Source organism: Sphaeramia orbicularis, chromosome 3 (assembly GCF_902148855.1).
Source record: "Sphaeramia orbicularis chromosome 3, fSphaOr1.1, whole genome shotgun sequence".
In the NCBI taxonomy this organism is placed as follows: domain Eukaryota; kingdom Metazoa; phylum Chordata; class Actinopteri; order Kurtiformes; family Apogonidae; genus Sphaeramia; species Sphaeramia orbicularis.
The window spans coordinates 49,315,557-49,339,981 of NC_043959.1; the positions used below are offsets into that span (position 1 = coordinate 49,315,557).

The 24,425-nt window shown below is 37.6% G+C and overlaps 1 protein-coding gene across 3 annotated transcripts; it reads left to right on the plus strand.

Moving 5' to 3' along the window:
* Positions 1-779: 779 nt before the first annotated feature.
* Positions 780-24,425, plus strand: mrvi1 (murine retrovirus integration site 1 homolog). Of its 3 annotated transcripts, none has more exons than XM_030126598.1 (21): positions 780-1,023; positions 7,368-7,562; positions 10,255-10,361; positions 10,448-10,509; positions 11,291-11,464; positions 12,760-12,837; positions 12,929-12,978; positions 13,186-13,242; positions 13,716-14,174; positions 14,311-14,389; positions 14,964-15,084; positions 15,190-15,220; positions 16,239-16,379; positions 17,118-17,249; positions 17,657-17,810; positions 17,992-18,041; positions 18,392-18,526; positions 20,352-20,422; positions 21,042-21,152; positions 21,618-21,749; positions 23,770-24,425. In XM_030126598.1, the coding sequence occupies exons 2-21, from the start codon at positions 7,491-7,493 to the stop codon at positions 23,930-23,932; spliced, it is 2,379 nt and encodes a 792-aa protein (XP_029982458.1). In that variant the 5' UTR covers positions 780-1,023; positions 7,368-7,490; the 3' UTR covers positions 23,933-24,425. The 3 variants fall into 3 exon arrangements, with proteins under 3 accessions (XP_029982458.1, XP_029982449.1, XP_029982467.1); XM_030126589.1 differs by lacking the exon at positions 780-1,023 and adding an exon at positions 2,393-2,634; XM_030126607.1 differs by lacking the exons at positions 780-1,023; positions 7,368-7,562 and adding an exon at positions 8,916-9,016.

A 24,425-nucleotide genomic window follows, 5' to 3' on the forward strand; every position in this document is an offset into this window, starting at 1 on the left:
TAATGTTACTGTTTGAAGGAACACTCTGTGAGGTTCTGAGCTGCACTTGAGTGACGATCTATTGGAGTCTGAATGTAAATAATTTAGCAAACCAGTGGGTCCATAAAGCTTTGTGTGTGTGTGAAAGTGACCGTAAATAATGTGCATACTGACAGGGCACCTATACATAAGAGACAGGTAGAAAACAATAAGTCTAGTTGAATTAACACTGTCAGGTTAAACTCTTCTAGGAAAAAAAAAGGCTGTGATCTGAGAAGAAAAACAAAAGAATGTTTCTGTGTCTAAAATGAGGTTAAAATAGTATGTTCTGCCAACACAAGCATCTACTGAGTCACTTCATCATCTTTATCTCATTGCTTTACTGTTTTGTTTTTACTTTTCTACCTTTTTATTCAGAAGACCCTGGTTTTTCAATCAGAAATCTTGGAAGCAGTTTTGCTTTTTATCTGTATCCTCTCCTTTTAATTGTAATCTATAGTCATTAAGTCTTGAGGTGACAAAGTGTTCTGATGGTACTCGGTATAAATGTTACTGGTATTTATCCCTTTGTTTTGCATCTCAATATTACTGACCTTTTCAAGAGAGCACCTGAACAGACGACACAATAGCCTGTACTTGGTCCAAGAGCTTTCAACCAGCGGATCAAGCACCTCATGTACTCGAGACGGTTGCCAGGTTATTGTTGCCCCTGGTTATAAGGGTGGTGGGGTGTGGGGCTTGGTTGGGGGGGGCTGAGATACTTCCTGAAACAAGTTACAGTACCAATCAGATGAATGTCACGCTGCCAGCATCAGCCTCTCAGGACAGAAAACTTAATTTATCTCCTTATTATTTGTTTCTCTCTCTCTTTTCTCTCTTTATCTCACCCACTCTGTCTCATTCTGTCTCTTTTCTTTCATGTAAACGTCTCATGACATTTGCATTGCACATGCTTTCCTGTTAAATGCAAATCAGCTGTTTTCACTGACTGACTGTGCTCTGGCTCCAACAGGTGGCACAGGACCAGGCGGTAGCTGCACTAAGGTAAGACTTACTCCTGCTCTGCTGCTGTAAAATGGTTTATTATTTCTGTCAGTTTTAATCTGACATATGTTTATTTGTCTTTTTAAGTAACCTAGGGAGATGGGTTTAATTCCAGGATATATAACACTAATGATAATTTTGTTAGTGGATAGATTACAAGATTTAATCTCAGGATGGAACAACATTAGTGACTCAATAGCTCAGCAAATGAGCTACGATGGAAAATCATCTGACATTTTTTCCACAAATTGCTCCTTTGGCAACAAATTATCTTCTTCACACTGAGTATCAGCTCACAAATCGGACTGTGATGCCTTTCATCATCAGCTGTGCTCATTCACAATGTGACTCCTGTTCTCCATTTTTTTTTCCCACAAAATTAAAGGTTATCGCAGTGTTCATCAAGACCAAAGGTGGTACACTTTATATTTGTGTAAAAAGGAGTGAAAATAAAAGTACTGACATCTTTATGCAAGTGGGAGTGAAAAGGTACAGGCTCTGACAGGTACTCAAAGTCTAAGTGTTTCTGTGTGAAGATGTCATTTGAAGTCATTAATTCTAATAGTAAATAGGATAAAAAGTACAGATAAAACAACTTTAAATCTCAATGTGCAAATCAGTCTTTAATGTCAACAACAAAACTTTAATCATTTTGATGCACTTTCTCCACAGTCCGGTCTCCTTTTCTCGCCTGTTTCATGTGTGATATGCACCAATGGAAACACCAAGAAATCACATTTTTATTAGTTATTTTGCATTTGTTTGGGTTAGAAGTAGTGTTGGTTCCTGGAAAGTGGTCAGTGATACAAAATTACAATAATGATCCAAACTTGTTAAAGTTAAAGTAAAAGTGGCAAATTTTGGAGTAGAAAGTGTAGATATTTGTGTTAAAATGGAGGGAACAGAAGTAAGAAAGTATCAGAAAAATTAATACTCCAGTAACGTTCAGATATCTGAAAACTCTACTTAAGTGCACTGATGAATTATTTACACTTTGTTGCTTCCCATGTCTGCTCAAGATCTGTAACTCTCACTGCTTAAAAGCAACACAAATGACACGGAGTTTGACAATTTGGTTTAGCAAACAGTCCTGAACTTCAAGAGCTCGGAAGTGGATGCGAGACTCTCTCTTGCACGGCAGCGTAAACACAAATCTATGGACATAATCTCTGTCACAATCGGTCCATCTCTCACAAACAAGCCCCCACACATAACGAGAAGATTAACAAAATAATCCCATCAGGAAGAATAACATTCTTTATTGACTTTGTCCAGGTTTCAGTTCACTTTGAGGGATGATCAGTGGAGTAGCAGCCTGAGAACACACACACACACACACACACACACACACACACACACACACACAGACACATACTCCAACGAGGCATACAGAGCCCTTCTCCTTAAATGGTCAAAGCTCCCAGGAGTGAAAGAGAGGCTGCTGCTGAAAAAAGACAGGGAACAGAGGGGACGGGAGAAGGAAGGAGAAGCCCCGATTATAGAGGAGTTTTCTGTGGAAAAGGCTAGGACGGACCGTTTGACTGTGGGACGTTGGTCTGAGTGTTGAGATCAGCGTTAGTGTGTGTCCGTCTACACTAGCGGTGGACTCAGGTAATGTGCATGCTCTCTGTGGACAGGTTCATATGATCAGCTGTGTGTGTGTGGAGCTGTGGGGTCTTAGTGGGTGATGGTTTTAGCCTGCAGTGGAGGAGGTGAAAGTGGTGTCAAACTGCTGTAATAATGGAGCTAATAGTGGACTTTTTTTTTTTTTTTTTTTTACAACAGCTAATGGTTAGTCACGTGATTGCTTTGGTGTGTTTATATCTAGTATTTGGGAGTGAGACAGTATTATAGCTGAAGTAATAACTTTCTGTGATAAACTAGAATCTACAGATGTAACTCTTCCTATTCTGTGTGTGTTTTCATATGTGTATACACCTTTAATGTCATGTCTCGCCACCTGACAGCACAGGTTTCTGTCCATCCATCCTCTCTTTCTCACACTTCCTCTGTCCTGTTATCTCACATTGTAGCTCTGTAGCAACCACTTCCTCTGCTGGCCCTGTACTCTGTGCTTCACACAACCAAATTTTAAACAAATCTGGCCAAAGGGAGGAGGCTTATGTAACAGAGAAGGGGAGGAGGGCGCCTCGTCTCAGCACTTAATTCCTGACTGCAATGAGAAGTTATTCTGTTTCTAATGGTCCTGATGGACAAAAAAGTTTTTCTTCTAATAGGAGAACACCAGTGCATGCAAAACAGGATTTACTTATTCCTGAAGAAGTTGTGATGATGGAGCAATGTGTCCTCAGACTTGAACGTTCTGTCCTGTTCCCCCCGCAGGAAATAATCTGACTGATACAATTACTCTGCAATATTTATCTCACAGTCTGCTGGGGAAACACTCCGCACAGTTGAACCTCCTGCATGCAGTGTAGGTTGCCATGTGTCTTTGGCCTTGTCTCCAAGTAGGAAGAGTTTGTTCAGCCTCTGTCAGCTCTGTTTTATTGCTCTGGGTCATGATATTTCGTTTGTGGCTTGTCTGCTATGAAAAGGCTTCTTTAACAGGAGTTGCTATTTTACTGGAAAAGGAAACAAGCTGATATTGTTCTTCCATTTATGCAAAATCCATTCCTATGTTGTTGTTAAATGCCACACACCAGTGATTTAGGAAAACTTGACACATTTTTTCATGTTGTGAATTTTCTTTCAGGTACAAAGACAATTTATGAGTGGTCCATACATGTTGTAGAAATCACATGAACTTCTTTTGTTGTAATTCTAACCCGAGCTTTTACTAAATTATTGAACAGCTCAGAACATTGAGGCAACTTTGAGTTCGAGACGGATGTACACTTAACAATAATGCATTAAAAAAATGTTTTTATACCAGGGCCATAATTGCACTGAACACTGCTGGACATTAATTAATTGTGTGGAATGCTGAATGTTGTCCAGAGTACATGATGATGTTTTATGTGTCTTTTATACTTCTAGCGACATTTTTTTATGCTGCTTTTTTTTTTTTTTTTTTTTTTAGATATTTATGCCGTCAGGGTTTTTTTTAATATATATTTTAGTTTTTATACTCTTTTATATACATTATTTATACTTTTTATGGCACCTAGGATGACTGCACTTTTCAATTTTGTTGTACCTGTACAATGACAATAAAGTCATTCTATTATTCTTTTCTATTACTGACAATATAACAAAAATATATATAACAGTATAACTATTACTAAACACTACATCATTAAAAAGTATCAGAAAGTTCAGATAAGAATGCAAAATGTTCTAGCATGAGAACAATTGTTTCCACATTTTACCGTAAAGAGAAAAAAACATATGTATGCAACTAAAAAGTGACAAATTCATAGTGATTAATCTGTTGTAGGTCATGAAAAATGCAGGTTTCTATTACCAAAGCCATTCTGTGCTCAAAGGGGAATTTGATAATTATGGTGGGAATATTTGGTCATGAATCATTTCATCTACTTTACAATGTTTATGTATGCGGTTCAACCTCATAGAACCAAAAAAGCAGAGACTGGAAAGGAATAAATAGACTGAGATGTTTCAAGTTTGAACATCCACTGAAAAGAGTATTTCCAGTCGCAGATAATAATAATAATGCTGAAACAACAACCCTGGCTGGTGGAATGAATATTTGACCAAAGGGCAAATGTTTTCACTCTGTTTACATCTATAACATCTTGCTTAGATTGATACTTGCCTCAGCAGCAACAGGCTGGGAAAGATGGGTAAATCTAATCCAATATGTCAGGAAGTATCCTTGTTGCACACTGGGAGACAGTTAAACAACCCATTTCCTCCCCAGTGACTGAGGCCATTTCTGTCTCTATATGTCCTCAAGAACTTGTCATGTTTGTAGTGACACTGAACAGCAAGCTATTTTGGCCTTGAATTCACAGAGGATTAATCCTGAGTAAAGTACATGCCGTACCGCTGAAATAACTGTTATTTTATCACAGGTTCTATTCTCTGTATCCATCAGCCAGTCAGTGTGCTGCCAGAAAAACAACCACACCTGCGCTGCTGGTCATGCATATGTAGATCCATCTATTTTTGGTCACAGTGGCCTAACAACAGTTTGCAGTGTGGAGTTGAAATGTGCAATGTGTTTGTTCAGTGGGTTAAATCTGCTCTGCATTTACATTTGCATACATTTGTTACAAAAAAGGGAAGAACATGAGCTCCAACAATGGTTCAAACAGGTTGGGCATGCATAATATTTGACTAAATGAGGTCCTGACATCATTTATAACAGCTGCAGCAATGATGGAAAACACCTTTTGAAACTACAGTGTGAGATAATCAACAGAAAATGATTTAACAAAGAATTCTGACCCCTGACCTCAAGCAAACACCAGCTTGTAGAACGGTGCTGAACAAGATTATAACTGTGATTGTCGACACATTAGCAATAAGCAATAAAAGCCAGAACGTGAACCTTAGTTGCAGCCTTGCTGTAAAATGCAAATACCAAAGCTTTATTTTTATTTGTGGCAGATATATTTGCATTGACCACGTAATGGTTTCTGACTTTACAGTAATAACACAGGTAATGATCCAGCATCACTGATCATCAACTACAGAATTATATGTTTACATCTATAACATCTTGCTTAGATTGATACTTGCTTCAGTAAATGTACTTGGTCATAAAAATATAACTGTACCCAGGCTTCTCTGCATGGCATGAGCTTGTATATTGTGAGCTTTTTGTATATTTACATACACGTATTTTCACCATTTCAATGCTAACTTCAGCATATTTCCTTTTGCCAAAATGAACATTTATATTTTCTTCAATACACTTTCGCATGTGGGAAGACAAACAGCTTAAACTTTGGCTTCTCAGTACTGCTGATTTGTATTTTCAGTTGCTAGTGTTATGGTGTGTGTTAGTTTTTTAGTCTTTAGTGATTCCCAACCTTTTTTGACTCATGACCCCATTTTAACATCACAAATTACTGGTCACCCCAGACATTCAAAACGGAGACTTTTTTTTTTGCCAAAATCAATTTGTTTTTAAATCATGTAATAGTTTGCTTTGCTATGTTGCAAATACACTTTAGACAACATTTAGTCTATATAATATACAGGGTGGGGAAGCAAAATTTACAATGAATATTTAGTTGTTTTTTCTCAGCAGGCACTGTGTCAGTTGTTTTGAAACCAAACATATATTGACGTCATAATCATACCTAACACTGTTATCCATACCTTTTCAGAAACTTTTGCCCATATGAGTAATCAGGAAAGCAAACATCAACGAGTGTGTGATTTGCTGAATGCACTCGTCACACCAAAGGAGATTTCAAAAATAGTTGGAGTGTCCATAAAGATTGTTTATAATGGAAAGAAGAGAATGACTATGAGCAAAACTATTACTAGAAAGTCTGGAAGATACTATTAAAGAAGAATGGGAGAAGTTGTCACCCGAATATTTGAGGAACACTTGCGCAAGTTTCAGGAAGCGTGTGAAGGCAGTTATTGAGAAAGAAGGAGGACACATAGAATAAAAACATTTTCTATTATGTAAATCTTCTTGTGACAAATAAATTCTCATGACTTTCAATAAACTAATTGGTCATACACTGTCTTTCAATCCCTGCCTCACAATATTGTAAATTTTGCTTCCCCACCCTGTATATTATTATGGACGGTGGCAGAACAGCCAGGTGTAGATTACTGCACAAAGTGAGAGTTTTATTTTCCTTGGTCAGGATATGTACAATCAGTCCAGCTTGTATATACAAGGCTGACAATTAAAATTGAACAAACAATAACTCAAACTATGAATTATGAAAGAGCTGCAGCATCTGAAACCGACCACAATGAACATTTGACAGATAAACAGTACGAGAGTGCTTCAGTTTCAGCTTCACAGTTTGTCATGTCTGTTATGTATTGTGATTGTCTCAACTCACCATATATTTCTTATTAGTAAGTTTTATTTTTTGTGGGGTTTTTTTTTTTATCAATTACAAGAAATTTCAGGCGACCCCATGTGGGGTTCTGACCTCAAGGCTGAAAAACACTGCTTTAGTCCATCTTCCAAACCTGTTCAGTACACTGTATTAACGTGGTGTCACAGTAAAAGGGCTTCAGAAATGAGAAACAATTAAGCCATATATAGGTAAAAAAAGAAAAAAAAAAAAAACTGTTTAAAGCCAGTAAGTCTGTGGAGAATTAACCTATTTTGGGACTTGTTTATGGTGTGAATGTTTTCTTAGTTCTACAGTATCTTTTTATAGCTGCACATAATCAGAACATGCTGCAGATAAGGATGAGCATTTGTCTGTGTACTCATGCAGCTCAGGGAGGAAGAGAAACCCCAAAGTGTCTGTCCATCCACGAAGGTCTGTGACGAACCCAGTGACGCTGAGAGACCCTTTATTTTTCCGTCCACCCGCTCACGGCCCCCCTTGCTCCCCACCATGCCTACTCTGCCTGAGGAGGAGGAAGACTCCCCTGAGGAGCTGGACAGTTCATCGAGCTCCCCCAGTACCGTGAGTGCAAACTGAGGCTTAACTTCTCTCTGCAAAAAAGGGGTGTCCGAAAACAAGATAAAAATGCTAAATCTGAGGAAAAAGGTACTCAAAACAAGTGAAATATCTGTCCATGCCGCAAGATAATGTCACTTGATAAGATTTCTTGAATTAAGATCGTTAAATCTAGAAATAAGCATGTCTATAGATGTATGAACTCTTAAAATAAGCAATTAACCCTTAAAACAAGATAAATTATCTAACCCTTCTACATTTAAGTTTTTTTTTTTTTTTTTTTCATAAGAACCAAATAATTTGCAGTGCTGTTTTGGGCAAAAGCATGTGAGTGTGTCGAAATAGCCCCTGAATAATCCATTTGGATCTGGTGATGTAGCATTATCACTGTTTCTCTGTTGGAATAACAAAACATGTCTTCTGTCGTACTATTTTTGGCTTTAACATATTGCTTTAATCACCAAAATGAATTAATTAATGCTCTTTAATGGAGAACACAATATTCTCATTTTAACTAGAAGCTTGTTTTATTTTGGCTTGTCCTGTTACAAACTGATCAAAGCTATAAATTTAAGATTGTGTTTGGACACAATGTTATTTCTCGGTACTCTGATACTTGTGGTGTTCCTCGTAAAATGAAGTTATAAGTCTTCCGAGCCTTTGAAGGTAACTTTGCCTTCTTTTACATTAAATTATCCATCTTAGAGGTATCCCTAGAGCCGTTAAAACAAAGCTCACTGGATTAAGTTCAGTGTGTAGGGCACAACTGTTTTTATCTGTCAAGGATTTTACTTTATTGAAGAGATGATACCAGAAAAGGACTGGGTACTTTCCGCAACTTCTACCCAATGAAAAAGCAAAAAACAGACACAAAAATGTAAAGTGAGTGGAGCTGAACTGGGCAGGTACCATGAAAAAAAGCACCACATGCCCTAAGGATCATACAGCAGACCAGTTATGACTCAGAGGATGAGGAATATTTGAGATTTTTACGTCTGTGGCCACCCTACAATGAAGCTGAAAGCAAAAAGGATAACAAACAAACTCCACTGACAGAATGTAATTCCTCTGTCCAAAACAGCTACATTGTCTCCTTGAATCCACATGAAATAATTTGGAGGTTTATTTAGAGAATATAAACAAGAATATCATTGCCATCTTGCTGTCAAAACTCAGCAAGATGTCCTTTTTATTTTCGACTTCCACAAAATAAATCCCTGTCACAGTGTTTCAGTGGTAGCAGTGATTTCACAGACCATTTTCAAACTTGTCAGAAAATTCAGCCTCAAATATCTGAAATGTACTTTATTATGGTGGAAATAACTACACAGCCTTCAGTGGAGTTACAGGGTTTTCCACAAACCACAGTGTAAAGAAGAAATCAGCACTGAATGTGTCAGATTGTCCGATTCAACCGTGGACAACAATGTCATCTACTGGAGCTGCTCATAAACACAAAGGTTCGATAAGACTTCTCTTAGTGTAATGAAAAAGTGTAATTTAATCTTCGGGCCATATGCCAGCAGTATAAATGTATCTACTTTTATAAGAGCTCAGCCTTGGTTCTGCTGTTAAGTTACCATCACAAGGAACCTTTTATTAGGATCCTAGTGATAAGACGAGCACTTAGAGGAGCTCTTAGGAAAACAATGTCTGATGGTTGCACAAAGGTGTGGATGAAACGCCTGTCATTAAACTGAGTATACACTTAGTTATTACATTTGGTTTTCAGTACTAAACATTCCTGGTCCTGAAACTTGGCTAATTATTTATGTGCTTATTGTTATCGTTTTTCTCCAGAACAGCTCTAGACCATTCAAACCTGTATGTTAAACATGGTTCATCCTCACATTTACAGAAGTAACTTATGGACCAATGACACAAAATATTCTAGGAGGACAGATGTCTCTGAATCAGTGGACCATGTTCTCTTACTGTTACTTAGATGCAAATCATCGTGTTTGCACAAAATTTGCATTCAAGCTTAGGTTAAAGCAGACTCTATCAAGCTTGTGCCCTGCTGAAGTTTAAGGCTCATGGCTGACTTTGCACCACAGTAAAATATGAACTTTGTCGACTATGAGGGCATACCTTCTTCAAAATGTAGTTGTATAACTTACATTACTGAGATGATATCTGTACGTTTTCATAATTTCATGTTTTTGCATTCGATCTGTTATACATGTAGGTGCATTTAAAATTTAATATTAATTGTTTGTTGTTGTTTTTTTTAAGTGAAATTCATTGGCAGTGAGTTAGTGTTACAGCGGAAACAAACAGGTTGTTTTATGATGCATTTAGTGAAACTGCCATGTGGAGTGCAGTCTGCCTGTTCTCTGTTTGGATACCTTTGAATTTAAAATATTTACTTTAATGTGAATGTATTCATATTTTGTACAGTACAGTGTTAAATCGTTAGAGCTTGAAACTGATTATTAGACAATACCCTATTTATTATTTATTTATTAGCTTCTTTTATACCAGAGGGAAAAAGAAATCTTCATTGTAAAAGAAACTGAAATGATTTCTTGAATTGGTTCTTGTCACAATATCTTTACATCATACAAATTTGTGAAACAATGAATACAAACCAACTTTTAAATATTGGCTGTCACCTCTGTGAAATAGTACTTTTTTTTTTTGTTGATAGTGAATGTCACATTTGTCACACACTGACGTTGTGTGTGTGTCTTAACAGTCCACACCAAGTGAAAGTCGAGCTGTGGTCATGACGGCCCCCACTATCGTCTTTCCACAACAGGCTACTGTTGTCCAGCAGGATGGATGTCCTCTTGAGCAGGCCAGGTAATGTGTAACCACAGACACTTTCTTTTCCTAATATGTAAAGGGGACATCGTACATGTCTGAATCTGTCCTGTGTCCTCTCTTAGACCACACAGTCCCAGAGCTCGGCTGGTCAGGAACTCCTCTGGAGGACCCATCACCACAGTCGGTGGGTAAACCCTGCACAAACACAAACAAACTGCTGCTATAATTACCTCCAGATAAGCACAGAGTTATTTGATGTTATCATTCATAGCATGCACCAAAAGGAGGACCCGGGTGTTTTCTGGAGTTTTTGTCTCTAATTGTCTACTGACACTTTTTCCTCCTTTTCTGTGGTTACGGTGACACTAATTGCACTAAAATCAGCTGTTATCCAAAGCCTTCTCCTCACAGCAGTGATTTAAAGAACTTTTTCTTTTGTGGGATTGTCTTTTCCTGATGTGGATTAAACAAAATGGTGTTTTCATGTTGTGCAGTATCACAGAAACACCACCACACTCCACAGACTAAGTTTGGTCATTGGTGTCCTGGGAGACGGAACAGAGATAAATGTGTCCTCCCACATGCCTGAAATGCTTCCACTGCTTTGATTACGTCTGATGTTTAGTTTGTTGCTCTTTTCTGAGCTGAGGAAGAGGAAAAACACCCTCATCACCTGATTTCTTGGCACACAATGATGTGTGAGATTTCTTTGTAAGAATTCTCTGTGTATATGTGTTTCTCCAAGATTCTTTTACTTCTTCTGCTAAAAACTTTCAGCCTTCTTCTGTAAACTTACACTATTAGAATAGGCAACAAGCTGAACACATAACTGCTTTTTATTCATTTTGTGTATTACCATATCTCTTGCGCTCATATGTTGACGCATTCTGATGTTGTAATGTTGTGTGTGAGTCATATGAATTGGTAGGAGGTGCGTATAAATCATGACGTGTTGTCTTTCTCAGACAGCACAGGTAATGTTATTGACCTGGTGAAAGATCAGCTGCCAGAGATGCAGCTCTCTGAAGAGGATCGACAGAAAAACCTGGAGCTGCTCGAACAAGCAAAGAAGGTCAGCGACCGATTCTTGACCCGCCGCGGCCGCCGTTCCACCAGCAGCCTTACGGACTCACCCACAGGTGACTCAACAGTGAAACTTAACCCATAATGACCCAGAACTACTCTTGTGGCACTTCCAAAATAGTTTTTTCTCTATATTTGACTTCTCTTAAGTGATTTATCACCATTTATTATGATATTATCCTCTGTATTTTGTGTTTTTTCAGGGTAACTTATGTATTTTCCCAAATTTAATTCAATGATAATGTAGATGTTCATAAAAGCTTAGAATAAAGTTGAGGGATATCATATTAAAAACAGAAAAAACTAAAGAAGAAGTGACCTTTTCAGTAAAATAGATCATTAACTGAACATAAACCAGGTGTCTCCATCCACTGTCATTTATCCAACTCCATGGGTTTTACTGGTGAATCAATGTTGTAGATGATGACGGCGTTTCCATGGTAACTACGGAGCATCTGAATGTCCAAATGGCTCATATCTGATGACCATGAAAGATGACAAACTGCATTTTACACTAATTATTTACAAGGATTGATAGGATTAGTGGCTCAAGAGGTATTAAACATTTAGATCAGCAGATGTTTGGGTCTTTATGGGTTAAAACCATATGACACTTGAAGAAATGTTAAAAGGTGGCTCGAGCAATACTAGAGAAATGATTTAGAGATCATTTTTAACAGACAGAGTATTATTTTTGACATTTTCTGAGCATCTGGAATACTTTTATTTGATAATGCTATCATAATTCAATTTAATTTTTAAGTAAACAAGAGTCTTGACAGAAACTTTATGTAAGACTACACTTTGGCATAGTGTTTATTTCAGCTGTCACATCCAAATGCTAATATGCACACGTTGACTCTACTAACATGTCTATGTTCATTACATTTGCATGAATTGGAGATTTGTCTTTTGATTTCTGGCATGTACATAACTACACAGTAAACAATATAAACACATAAAGTTGTTCATCAGAAATATCATTTACCATATTTAATTTGATTAATTTGGAGTTTTGAAGGAAATTGGCCTCGGAGAATCAAACATTACATCTCATATACTAATTAATGGTAAATGGGCAAAATTATGTTAAATGCAATTAAGCATTTAATATGTTTCAAAGGTAATCCTTTTTGTATTTCATCCAAAGCCAAGAATGTGAGTTTTTCTATAGAGATGATCACCAACAGAGTTCAAATATTTTAAGCTGGTACAAAATAATGAAAATATACTTAATAAAACGAGCAAAAGGATCAATTATCAGCTACAAAAACAAAGTAGAAGGTTTATCATCAATAAACTATTACAATTAGGCAGAAGAGATCACTTAAAAATAATTTTGAATTTGCAGGTCTTTCTCCAACTCCAACTCCATCGTCCTCCCCCGGCTCATCCAGAAGCAGCTCACTGACTGTGGCCCCTCAAACCCGTAGGTTTATTTGCATTACCAAAAAACAAAAATGTTTTTCTTCTCATTAAACTTTGTGAGAATTAACATGTTTTATTTCTTATCCATTCAGCTGTAGGACCCGTAGAGTTATCCCAAGCCAGCCCAGTGTTTGTTGGTCAGGTAAAGAGTTCATTCCTCTGCACAAACACTTTGACTATTATTAGATGTTACAGGTATTTACATTTTGATCTATGGCAAACGTCACCAATGAAAACAGGCAGTAGAATGAATGTATAAAACCAACACTGACAGTGATAGTGATTCAATTCAACCCCAAAAATACTGTTTTATCAAATGCTTCTACATTTTCTGTGTCTTCTGTTGTAGCATCTGGAGGTTCCTTCACTGAGGGAACAGCCTGACATTACAAATCAAGAACAGGAGGTCAGATACCACACTGCTTTTATTGTATCCACTGAGATGCTTTACATTGAACACTGCCTCATACACAGCAGCCAAAAAAAGTAATGTTTTCTGATTAGCTGTTGTATCATGTGCATCTATGTGACTCTTTTTTTATACTGAGTGTAACACCTACAGAACATTTAATCATATTCAGTAAACTTAGTGCTGACATTGCATAGGGGTTTATTATTTATATATGCTCTAATCTGACAACAGCTGAGAAAGGTTAAGGCTTACATTTATCTTACAAAGGAAACATTCTAATGCATAATTTCATCTTTTATTTTTCCTACTTTCAGCACATTTTGCTGATAATACTTGGAAACTTTCATTTGAACAAAGTTTTGAATAGTTCTACGTCAAATGCAGTATTTTCACAGTGTGTGTAACTTCTACTTAAGTAAAGGACCTGAACGCCTCTTCCACCACTGGTTATTTCTTACTCCTCACAGGGCAGCAGATTACTAGTGGACTGGAAACCCAGTGAGAAAAGGAAAGTGTCCTCTGGGACTTTAACGCCCCGTTTTGCCTCTCAGAAGGAGAACTGTGATCCCGGTGCACCAAAGAGTCCTCCAGCAGTCAGTAGGTCAGATGAGGGAGCTGGTTCAGGCCGAAACTCCAACCAGACCCCAGCCACAGGGGTAGCCAAGCCCGTCCCCCGTCCCCCCACTCAACAAGCCCCCTGTACAGCAGAGATCAAGACGATTGGGGCTTTCCCCCCACTAATGAGAGCTGTTTCCTGGGATGCTGTAGGCAGCCTTAATTCCAGAAATGGACCACCTAATTTCCCTCCAACAGCAGAGGACACTTTCTCAGACAAACCCCGGGATTCTGTCCTTAATAAATCCTCAGGGTACAAGGACCTGCCAGTCCAGCCGGGCAATGTGCAGAAACTATCTAAACTCAGAGAGGTAAACAGCAGAGCAGTTGGTGTTCCTTTTGTTGCCTGCTTTTATTGTCAGATATCTGTCTGGGGGAAAAATGACAGAAAATGCTCTGTGTGTGGTTTGTGTGTGTGTGTGTGTGTGTGTGTGTGTGTGTGTGCAGGAGCACAAGCTGATGCGAAACCAAAGTATAGTGGGTTCCAAGTTACCAGATTTAAGTGAAGCTTCTGAACAGGAAAAAGGTAACAGTCCTTGTTTGCCCTCTTGTACCATGTAAGACAGAGTACTTTCAACACTACAGTATGTCGCCAAGGGTGTGCACTTCCTGGATATCAGGGAAAATCTGCTTCAGTTAGAAAATGATGATGACCTGTTCTTGTTTTTTTTTTTTTTTTTTCTTTGGTGCCACCCATTTACTGACAACCTCATAACAGAAACTAAAATGCTGTTTTTATTTTCCATCAGCAGGTGGCATAATTGTTAAAGTGTGTGAGCAAAGAAACAAGTATGGAAAAATTAGTAAATGACCAGTTTGTATAAAAGCAGAATGAATATGAAACTGAGTCAAACTGTAGAACTGAGTTGATTCTGAAACTTTGACTTGTGACAAAGCTTCAAGGCAAAGAGTAAAAATGTGTAATTTTATTTGAAAAATCAACATTTAAAAACTTAAATGAGGAAAACTTGAAGCATTGTCCCTAAAACCTCCACAGTGTTTTTTTTTTTTTTTTTCCCTAAGTCCAGTTTTATATGACTATGGTCCATATGGTCTACCTTTCCCCACAAGCAGAAGGTCTGATATGGATGTGTCTCCAGGTTCTCCAGTGTCGCCAACATCATCCAGAATCGAAGAGGTGAAGGAGAAGTCTGACGCCATGCCAAATATTTCTGATGTGATGCTGAGAAAACTCAAGCTTCATCGTGGTCTGCCAGGCTGGTGTGTAATAACCAGTCTGCTCCTCTGTTCAACTTTTATCTTTTGCCTTTTTTGATGCCAGAATAACCCTCCTGTACTGACAGTTCATTTCTGATTTCATTCCAGTGCTCCCCCACTTACTGAAAAAGAAGTTGAGGTTGGTATTTGATCTGGGTAATTTTTATACATGTCTCTAGAAACTATTATTGAGGGTTTATTATTTTGTGTCATTTTGCAGTTGAGTTATTTTTCATGTTGCTTCCCTTGTTCTTGCAATTTCTTAAAGTTAATCATTTTATTGCAGTAAAAGTTTAACTTTTAGACAGACACCCAACTTAATTATTACCTGTTTTATTTGAACCCTTACATGAGGTAATTCATCAGCATTACTGGTGATATATTATACCTCTAAAATAAAATATGATCAAGTGTTCTTCCATTTCATATTGTAATTAACTGTGCTCGTGAGCCATCATCACATGGGTCATAAAATGTAATATCTGTTTACTTTAAGTTAAGAACTTGGCTCAAACCCTCTCATTGTTCCAGTTACTGTTGAACATGTGCCATGTGTTGTCACATGTTTATAGTTACCTGTTCTGTGACCAACACAGTTGATTACACACTGCGTTGGTTTGGCCGTGTTTTGTCAACAGGAAAGTGGTTTTCTGTCCCTGATCAGACCGAAGAGACTCGGAGTGATTTCCTGTGGAGAAAATGCAAGCATTAGTGACGCTGTCAGGCTCAGGCTGCAGCCCCTGTAGCTGCTCCCACAGGGATATGTCTAGATTAGGACAGTCAGAGGTCATATATTTCCTCTCAGCCATGCCCCATGTACATTGGAAAGCTGTGCAAACTGGCTTTGATCATCACAGTAAAGCATCAGGAGGTTAGATGACAGGATCACAGCTTATTCCCCAGGCTCATCTCTGCACTGCCTTACTCTCCTTCACGTGTTAACTCATGAAAATGAAAATGCATATTCGTAAACAACCTCAGTGACACTCACTATTAGCCTGTGTAAGCATGTGCTTTACTGTGGGAGAGTTTTCTTTGGATGCTCTGACCCATTCCACTGAGTTGGGGTGTTGCCATTATCAGCAGTTCATCTGTACCTCACGTGTCATTTAATGCTTCATTTTATGAGTTATAATAGAGCAGCTTCCTCTCCACAGAATGCATTTGTTCAGCTGTCACTGGCATTTCGTAATGACAACTACACCCTGGAGATGCGTCTCAAACAGGCGGAGAGGGAGAGGAACCTGACGGAGGAAGACACGGAGAAAGAACTGGAGGAGTTCAAAGGCGCACTGAAGGTCAGTCCTCGAAAACATCGGATCAGCTGATACAAGCTCCATCACAGAATAGGAAGGATGGTGCTTCTTCTTCCCTTTAATGTTTCCTTGAAGTGCATAAATATTTATCTTGTAACATGCCTGTCCCACGCATGAAAGGGTCATTGATTTACAGTTTGTTTTCAGGGGAGCCAAGTTAAATTCACCAAAAATGGAAACCAGGGAGAAAATGATTTCATTAATGAAAATAAAATTATAAGCAGTTTAAAAAAAATAATAAACACACGATAATGCATCATGATCTAAAAGTAAAGGAAATTTCAGGTACGAAAGGCCTCATTTTTAGTCTGCTTTATAATTTCTGTGTTAATTATTGAGCTCTGCTGGTGTCATGGTACAAGAATAAAATGGCTTTGCACAAAATGGGAGCTTTAATAAATAATGGTCTGAAAATCAGAATTGATGTCATGTATGTTTTCGTGGTTCCTTTTTCAGCTTTTGCAAATCAGAGAATCCTTTATAATACCTGACAAGTGTATACTCTGATGCCTTGTATGTAACCCCATCCCCAACAAGACAAATAAAAAAAATTTCACTAAACTAATGTAATTAAAAAAAAAACACCCATGAAGGAAATTCAAGCTGATCTGAAATCAAAAACAAAGCTAAATGGGTAAATAAACAATAAAATGTGATGAAAACTAAAAACTATTATAACTGTGCCAAGGAGTCTTATGACAGTGTTGTTTTGTATTGCAGATGACTGCACCGCAGTGGCAGAACCTGGAGCAGCGTGAGGCGTACCAGCGTCTGATCGAAACGGTGGCGGTGCTGCACCGTCTGGCCACTCGACTCTCCAGCAGAGCAGAGATAGTCGGAGCAGTTCGACAGGTAGAGTAAGAACAGTGACAGCTAGAACACCGCAGGGCTGTTTTAGAAGACAGAAAGCAAATGTTAAACATTCTCCTTAGAGCTTCTAAATACATGTTTATTGAAATAACAAAGATAATGGTCTTCAGGATGTCCAGAGGCCAGTGGAATGTCTGTCTGGGAGAACATTTGTTATAAAATGAAGGATTTTGTCTGATTATCCTCATTCCACCAAAAACAGACATCAGAAATCAAAAAGATACTGTTTTTGCAGTAAAGCTATTTATAACCTTAAAAACTTGATGCTTGAATGTTTTTTTCTCTCCATTTCTTGTTTTTTTTAGTGTTTTGGGTATTTGGGTTATTTCTCTGGTTTTCACATCAGCTCAGTTGTTTCTGTGCTTGATTGACTCTTCATTCTACAACAGGAGAAACGTATGAACAAGGCAACTGAGGTCATGATGCAATATGTGGAAAATCTGAAGAGGACGTATGAGAAGGACCACGCTGAGCTGATGGAGTTTAAGAAGCTGGCCAACCAGAACTCCAACCGCTGTTACGGTGGCTCTGTAGACACTGGAGGTGAATCTGTACTACAATTAAAACAAACTCACACAATCTCACTATAGATTTTATACACTTACATCATGTATTTTATAAGGAATATGGCAATACATGATTAATTATTATTATTATTCTTTAGGAACAAACCTTGCCAAACATACTTATATAATGTATGTTATGTGTTTTTGTATTGTAATAGATGATGGAGTTCCACGGCCGTCAAGATCAATGTCGCTAACACTTGGAAAAGTAAGTATTCTATTTCACTTAATTCCAAACTGAATATCATTGTGTTTGAACTGTTTGACAGACAAAATAAATGATTTGAAGGTGCCATGGTGTGCCTATTAAGTTTCAGTCCTCTCTGTTACTGTTTTACACTTAAACATAATGCATTAATTGTAAACATATGAAGTCAGATACATGTTTATCTAAAAATCTGTTTGCCCAATTCTTTATTTCCTTTAGTGGTACAAACATATATAAAAATTATTTCCTGTTTCAGTGACATCATCAAGCTTTATCGTGCATTAACATCCCGTTTAATCATCCGCTGACCCTGTTTTATGTTCGCTCTCCTTTTCACCTGGCCTCTGCAGGCTCTGCCCAGACGCAGGGTGAGTGTTGCAGTTGTGCCGAAGTTTAATCTCCTCAACATCCCGGGTCAGACCCCAGCTACAGCCGGCCCGGGCCCCAACGTGGGACCCACCGCTGGTGCCGCACTTCCTGTCCTGGTAGGTCTTCCTGTCCTGTGAGGAAGTAGACTGCAAATGGCATATCAAGTAGTGAATAAGTGACGTCCATACTGCCTGAGGTCAGCTGCTGAATGAAGGTCATGTCAGGTTTGGTTCAGAAATGAATGAAGAAGCAGTGGTGGGAAGGTTACTTTTAAAATGTAATACACCCCGTTAATATGTAGTAAGGAATGCATTTTTACTTACTTCATTCTAGTGATATAACTTATGTTTGCTAAGTTTTTTTCATGACAAAGTGAGGCCCTGCAAGTTGAAACCAGTCAAAAACAATTCCCAACATCCGTGGACATACCCACTGAATGAATGGAACCAGTCTACCATAGCCATTCTGTTCTTGATGGTGCACAGATTTGTTCTAACAGTTTTTGTGCTCCACATTGAATTCACTGGCCACTTTAATAGGTACACCTTGCTATTACTGAATTAGATCTGTTTTCCCTTCAGAACTGCCTCAATTCTTTATGAAACATTCCTCAGGTTTTGACGGTATCTTGCTGTTGCTGCAGATTTATGTGCTGCACATCCATGATATAAGACTCCTTGTAAAACCCCAAAGGTGCTCTGTTGGATTGAGATCTGGTTACTGTGGAGGCCATTTGAGTTCAGTGAACTCATTGTCATGCTCAAGAATCCAGTTTGGAATGATGTGAGATTTGTGACACAGTGTATTATCCTGCTGGAAGTGGCATCAGAGGATGGTCATAAAGGGATGGACACAGTCAGTAACAATGGGTTGTGGTGTTTAAACAAATCTCAGTTGGTAGTAAGTGTGCCACAGTTACACCAGCAGCTGCCTGATCTGTTGATATAAGGAAGGATATATCCATGCTTTTAAGTTGTTTTTGTCAAATTCAGACTCTACCATTTGAACGTTACAGCAGAAATCCAGACTCACTGGAGCAGGTTCATTTTTCCAATCTTCTGTTGTCCAATTTTGATGAGGCTCTGCAAAAAAATAGCCTCGGGAATGGCACCTGGTGTAGTCTTCTGCTGCTGTAGACCATCTGCTTTAAGACGTGTTTGACGTGTTGTGCATTTAGACATGCTCTTTTACAGACAATGGTCATAACCAGCGGTTATTTGACTTACTGCTGCCTTTCTATCAGCTCCAATCAGTCAGACAATTCTCCTCTGACCTTTGGCGTCAACAAGCCATTTTTGCACAGAAATCTGCTCCTCACTAGATATATTTTTTATTTTTCCATCCATTCTCAGCAAACCCTAGGGATATTTATGTGTGAAAATCCCAGTAGATCAGCAGTTTCTGAAATACTGAGCACCAGCCTGTCTGTTACCAACAACCATACCACATTCAGAGTTACTTAAATCATCTCTAACTTCCCGTTTCTCAGCTTGAACTACATGCACTTCGTCTTGACCATGTCTACATGCCTGAATGCACTGAGGTGCTGCCACATGATTGGCCTATTAGATATTTACAGTTGAACAGGTGTACCTAATAAAGTGGCCAGTGAGTGTATAAAATATAACACCCTATATCATGTCAGAAGAAGACAATCCTGCACAGTGAAAAAGACACATCAACAGAATCAATGTTGATCAATTGCTATTTTGTTTTTTTGCACATTCTGTTGTAACCTTTTTTCTCTTTGACAGATTATGAGTAGTTCAATTTTGTCATTTAATTACATAGCAGAATTATATATGGCTTGTAACTAGCACAAGTACTAGTAAGATTTGAGGGTTTTTTTTTTTGTTTTTTTTTTAGTCTTTTGTAACTTGTTCATTGCTATTAAAATACTGAACATTAATCCTCACCAATAATGAATAATCTCTTCCTCAGTGTGAAGCAAATGATGTTAAAGGCAACTCCACCCCAGAGACACCACAACCACCACAACCAGCAGCAGAATGGTATGTCTTGTGTACTGGCATTGTTTTTCTTAACACACATACACATGTGTATTGTACAACACAATACAAGGTCACCTCACAGACCTCAAAACAATGGCCCAAAAAAGGTCTGAACCTCAATCATTCTTATCAAAAGTGCTGCAGTGGGACCTTTTGCCTTGTTTGTGTTAGCTTCAGGGTATGTTTCACAGTACAGAGAAATCCCCAGTGAAGTGAAAATACCTCTGAAAGCACACAAAATAATCAAACCCGGCTGCAGTGGATGGAATATGCTATCCTGGGTCATAATCTAAACATTTGTGCAAGACTCTGACAAAGTCCAGGCACAAGTCTCCAATCATATCCTGGTTTTAATGTGACCCTGACTCGAGCTCTCAAGTGTCTCAGTAAGATGGTCTGTGCAGAGACAAGAATAGCTATAACAAATGGTACCAGCTACATTTTTTCTGTTTGTACTTTTCATGCCGGTGATGGTTGTCTCCTGTGCACTCAGCTACAGTTTGTTCATTAAGCATCATATGATGGACGCTGTCTGTTGACTTTTTTCACTTTCACATTGTCTGCTGCCATAACGGTGTTATCCAAGGCTGATTGTTCTTTCCCATCCGAAACAATACAGTGGAAAGAGTGTGTCGGAGCAGGAAAGTGAGCCAGCCAAGCCTTCAGTCAACTTAGAAGAGATTAGAGCCGAGATCAAGGCAAAGATCGAGGAGGAAGCGTACAATAAAGGGTAAGGCCTTTTTACTGTGTGTTAACTTCACACAACTGTGCACGTTTAATAATGCTGAATGCTGTCTACGTTTATATGACGATGTTTTATCTGTCTTTTGTACTTCCAGTGACACTTTTCTATGCTGCTTTTTAGATATTTGTGCCGTCAGGGTTTTTCTTTTATATGTTCAGTTTTTATACTCTTTTATATACATTATTTATATTTTTATGGCATCTAAAGAGGATTGCCCTTTCAGTTCTGTTGTACCTGTACAATGACAACATAGAGATTCTATTCTATTCTATTCTATTCTATTCTATTCTATTCTATTCTATTCTATTCTATTCTATTCTATTCTATTATATTATATTATATTATATTATATTATATTATATTATATTATCACCACATTTATGCAACCAGTCGCTTACTATATATACATAGATTTATATACAGTAGTAATTGTAAACATTTTAAATCCAGATATCAAGAGGGACTAAAGCAAAGTAAAGCACTCCAAGAAGAGAAACGTGAAGAAGAAGAAGTTGCTTCAGAGAAACTGCTGGACACTAAAAATAAGGATGAAGAGAGTGGAAAGAAGATAAACACTAGCAGGTAAAGAGACTTCAAAGAGCTGTTAAAGAATATGTTGAAAAGACAGACTCTCCATGCATTTATGGAAAGAAATATTGGGAAATATTATTGTGATCACAAAACACTCACAACAGTTGTTTTGAATAATTATCACGATGAATGTCAAATCAGTATTTAAGTTTAAGGGTTCAGTTTTCTTACTACTTTTCTTATTACTTGAGGTTTAAAATGATTATTTGTGTCCAGAATGTGACAAATATTTCAGATATTTAGAGATAGAACATTTAAAATAATTCCAGATCAATATGATTTATAATTAAAAACAAACTGTGAAGCATTTTTTTCAGTGTGAATGACAATGTAAACAAAATTTACCACTTTTAACCCTTTATTGCACGGATGAATTATTTTGTTGTTGTTGTTGTTCTGTTCCAATACTTTTGTCTATATCCTCTTGAAACATAGCAATGCATTTTTGGCCTCTGTAGGGGACATGAGTTTCCCAGCTTTACTTAGAAAAAACTGCAAAGGATGTTCCATAAAAAAAAAAAAAAAAAAAAAAAAAAAAAAAATTGTATCTGAAAAACTGTTGCAGTATGCTTTATCCAGTTATTTAGTGTAAAAAAAAAAAAAAAAAGCCAAAACATTTACTTTCCTGGGTCTCAGGAGGATATAGTGTAATGACAGCAAATGATGTGTCCTTTTGTACAGTTGTATTTCTGTATAAATATTTCCCACAGAACTCACACATGTAGGATGTTTACTCACATAAGCAAAATGTCACAGTAAGATGTTATTCAAGATACACTGTTGCCCATGAAGTTAAAATAGTTTTGTTTTCAGACACAGTCCTCTTTTTATTCCTAGTTATACACATCAGTGTAACCATATTTGACAAGGTGTAATGACTGCATACTGAGTCCTAGTTACACTTTATCTCTCAAAAATAAATCACATTGTCACAAGCATTTCATGAGAAGAGGTAAAAACTAAATGATTCCAACTTTATGGGCAACAGGAAGAGTAGTTGATGTCCTGCATCAGCTAATGGGGATCCTAATAATAAATAAATAAGTGTATAACAGAATATCACAAATCACTAATTTGTCTCAAAGGGCTTTACAATCTGTACAACATATATAACCCTCTGTCCTTCCACCTAAAGTTTAAGTAGTTAACCCATAAAGACCCAGTGTTACTTTTGTGGCAGCTCCCAAAGGAATTTTTCTCTTTATTCTATTCATTTTTCATAATATTATTCTCTGTATTTTGCATTTTTGGGGGTAAATCATGTATTTTCATGTATTTAATTCACTGATCATGTAGATATTCATTAAAACTCAGAGTAAATTCAAAGTTAATTATATCAAAACAGAGAAAAATTAAGAAAAAGTGACTTTTTGAGCAAAGGTATTGCTAACTGAACATAAACCCAGTGTGTCCATCCACTGTCATTGATCCAACTCCATGGGTTTTACTGGTGAATCAATGTTGTAGAAGATGACGGTGTTTCCACGGTAACTACGGAGCCTCTGAATGTCCAAATGGGTCATATCTGATGACCATGAAACTGCCTTTTACACCAATTATTTACATGTATTGATAAGATTAATGGATTAACAGGTATTAAACAGTTTAGATCAGTAGATGGTTTGTGTCACCGGTGGCTGTTTGGGTCTCTATAGGTTAAATTACCTCAAAAAAAAAAAAAAAAGATTCAATGTGGAAAAAACTGAACAAAGCTCAGTGCTATGTATGCCTTAAAATGCATACAAACTTCATCTATGTTACAAACACATTCCTACTATATTATGAAAGTGAAACATTTGGGTGAGTTATGACGTTTTGTCTCGTGTTTTGGAAAAGGCAGTCATCAGATGTTTTTTTGGAAAAACAACTCCACTTTCCTGAACATACATCTATCAGCCATAACATTCTGAAGGTTATAGCTGATCAGTGTATGCATTGTTTTAAAAAGTTGCTGATTTATTTCCATTTTTGTGTGATATTGTAATAAACCGCGCATCTTTTTTCTTCTAAGGAGGATGGAGGATGTCCTGGTTCTTCTCAGTCGGTTTTCTCCCAAAGTTTCCTGGAGTAAACGTCTTCTCTGGATCATCCTGACATTCTTCCTGTTAATGTGTCTGGTCATCAGTATTTTTACTTTCTTCAGTGACTACTACAACAGACGCGATGACACGTAAGCAGAAGAGCAACACAACCTGGACTGAGTGTAAAAGCACAACCAAAGAACCCACTGCAGAGGCCCTCGGCGTCCTCGGTCTCGATCATTTTTTACCATATCGCCACAATCGGACTCACTTGAATTCGACACACTGGTACTCCAGGGTCAAAGACATTTTGAGAGGCTGGATTATGTAGCTTTTTCAGGGTTGATGGAATTTTTTTTTTTTTTTTTGCATGGTTTGGAAAGTTGCAGATTGTTTGAAGCAGTGAGAAAAAACATTATTTCTTAAGGGACCAATGAGTGTGATTTAATTAATATATATATTTTAATTAGATGCTTATACTAAATGATACATTCTGGTAGTGATATGGCAGTCTCCATTAAATACTGCAATAGACAGAAGACAAAGTGTACATTTATCTACACTTTATTACGATTTAATATGTCTCAGGTCCAGTAGTTAATAAAGCCCCTGAGAGTGTTTGAAACATATTTAAAGACATAAGAAA

Excerpts from the sequence above, each read along its gene's own strand:
- mrvi1 (XM_030126598.1), top strand. The coding sequence starts at position 7,491 with ATGCCTACTCTGCCTGAGGAGGAGGAAGACTCCCCTGAGGAGCTGGAC. Across the intron at positions 14,390-14,963 it reads AGCTTCTGAACAGGAAAAAG|GTTCTCCAGTGTCGCCAACA; the intron begins GTAACAGTCCTT and ends ATGTGTCTCCAG. Across the intron at positions 17,811-17,991 it reads TGGCTCTGTAGACACTGGAG|ATGATGGAGTTCCACGGCCG; the intron begins GTGAATCTGTAC and ends GTATTGTAATAG.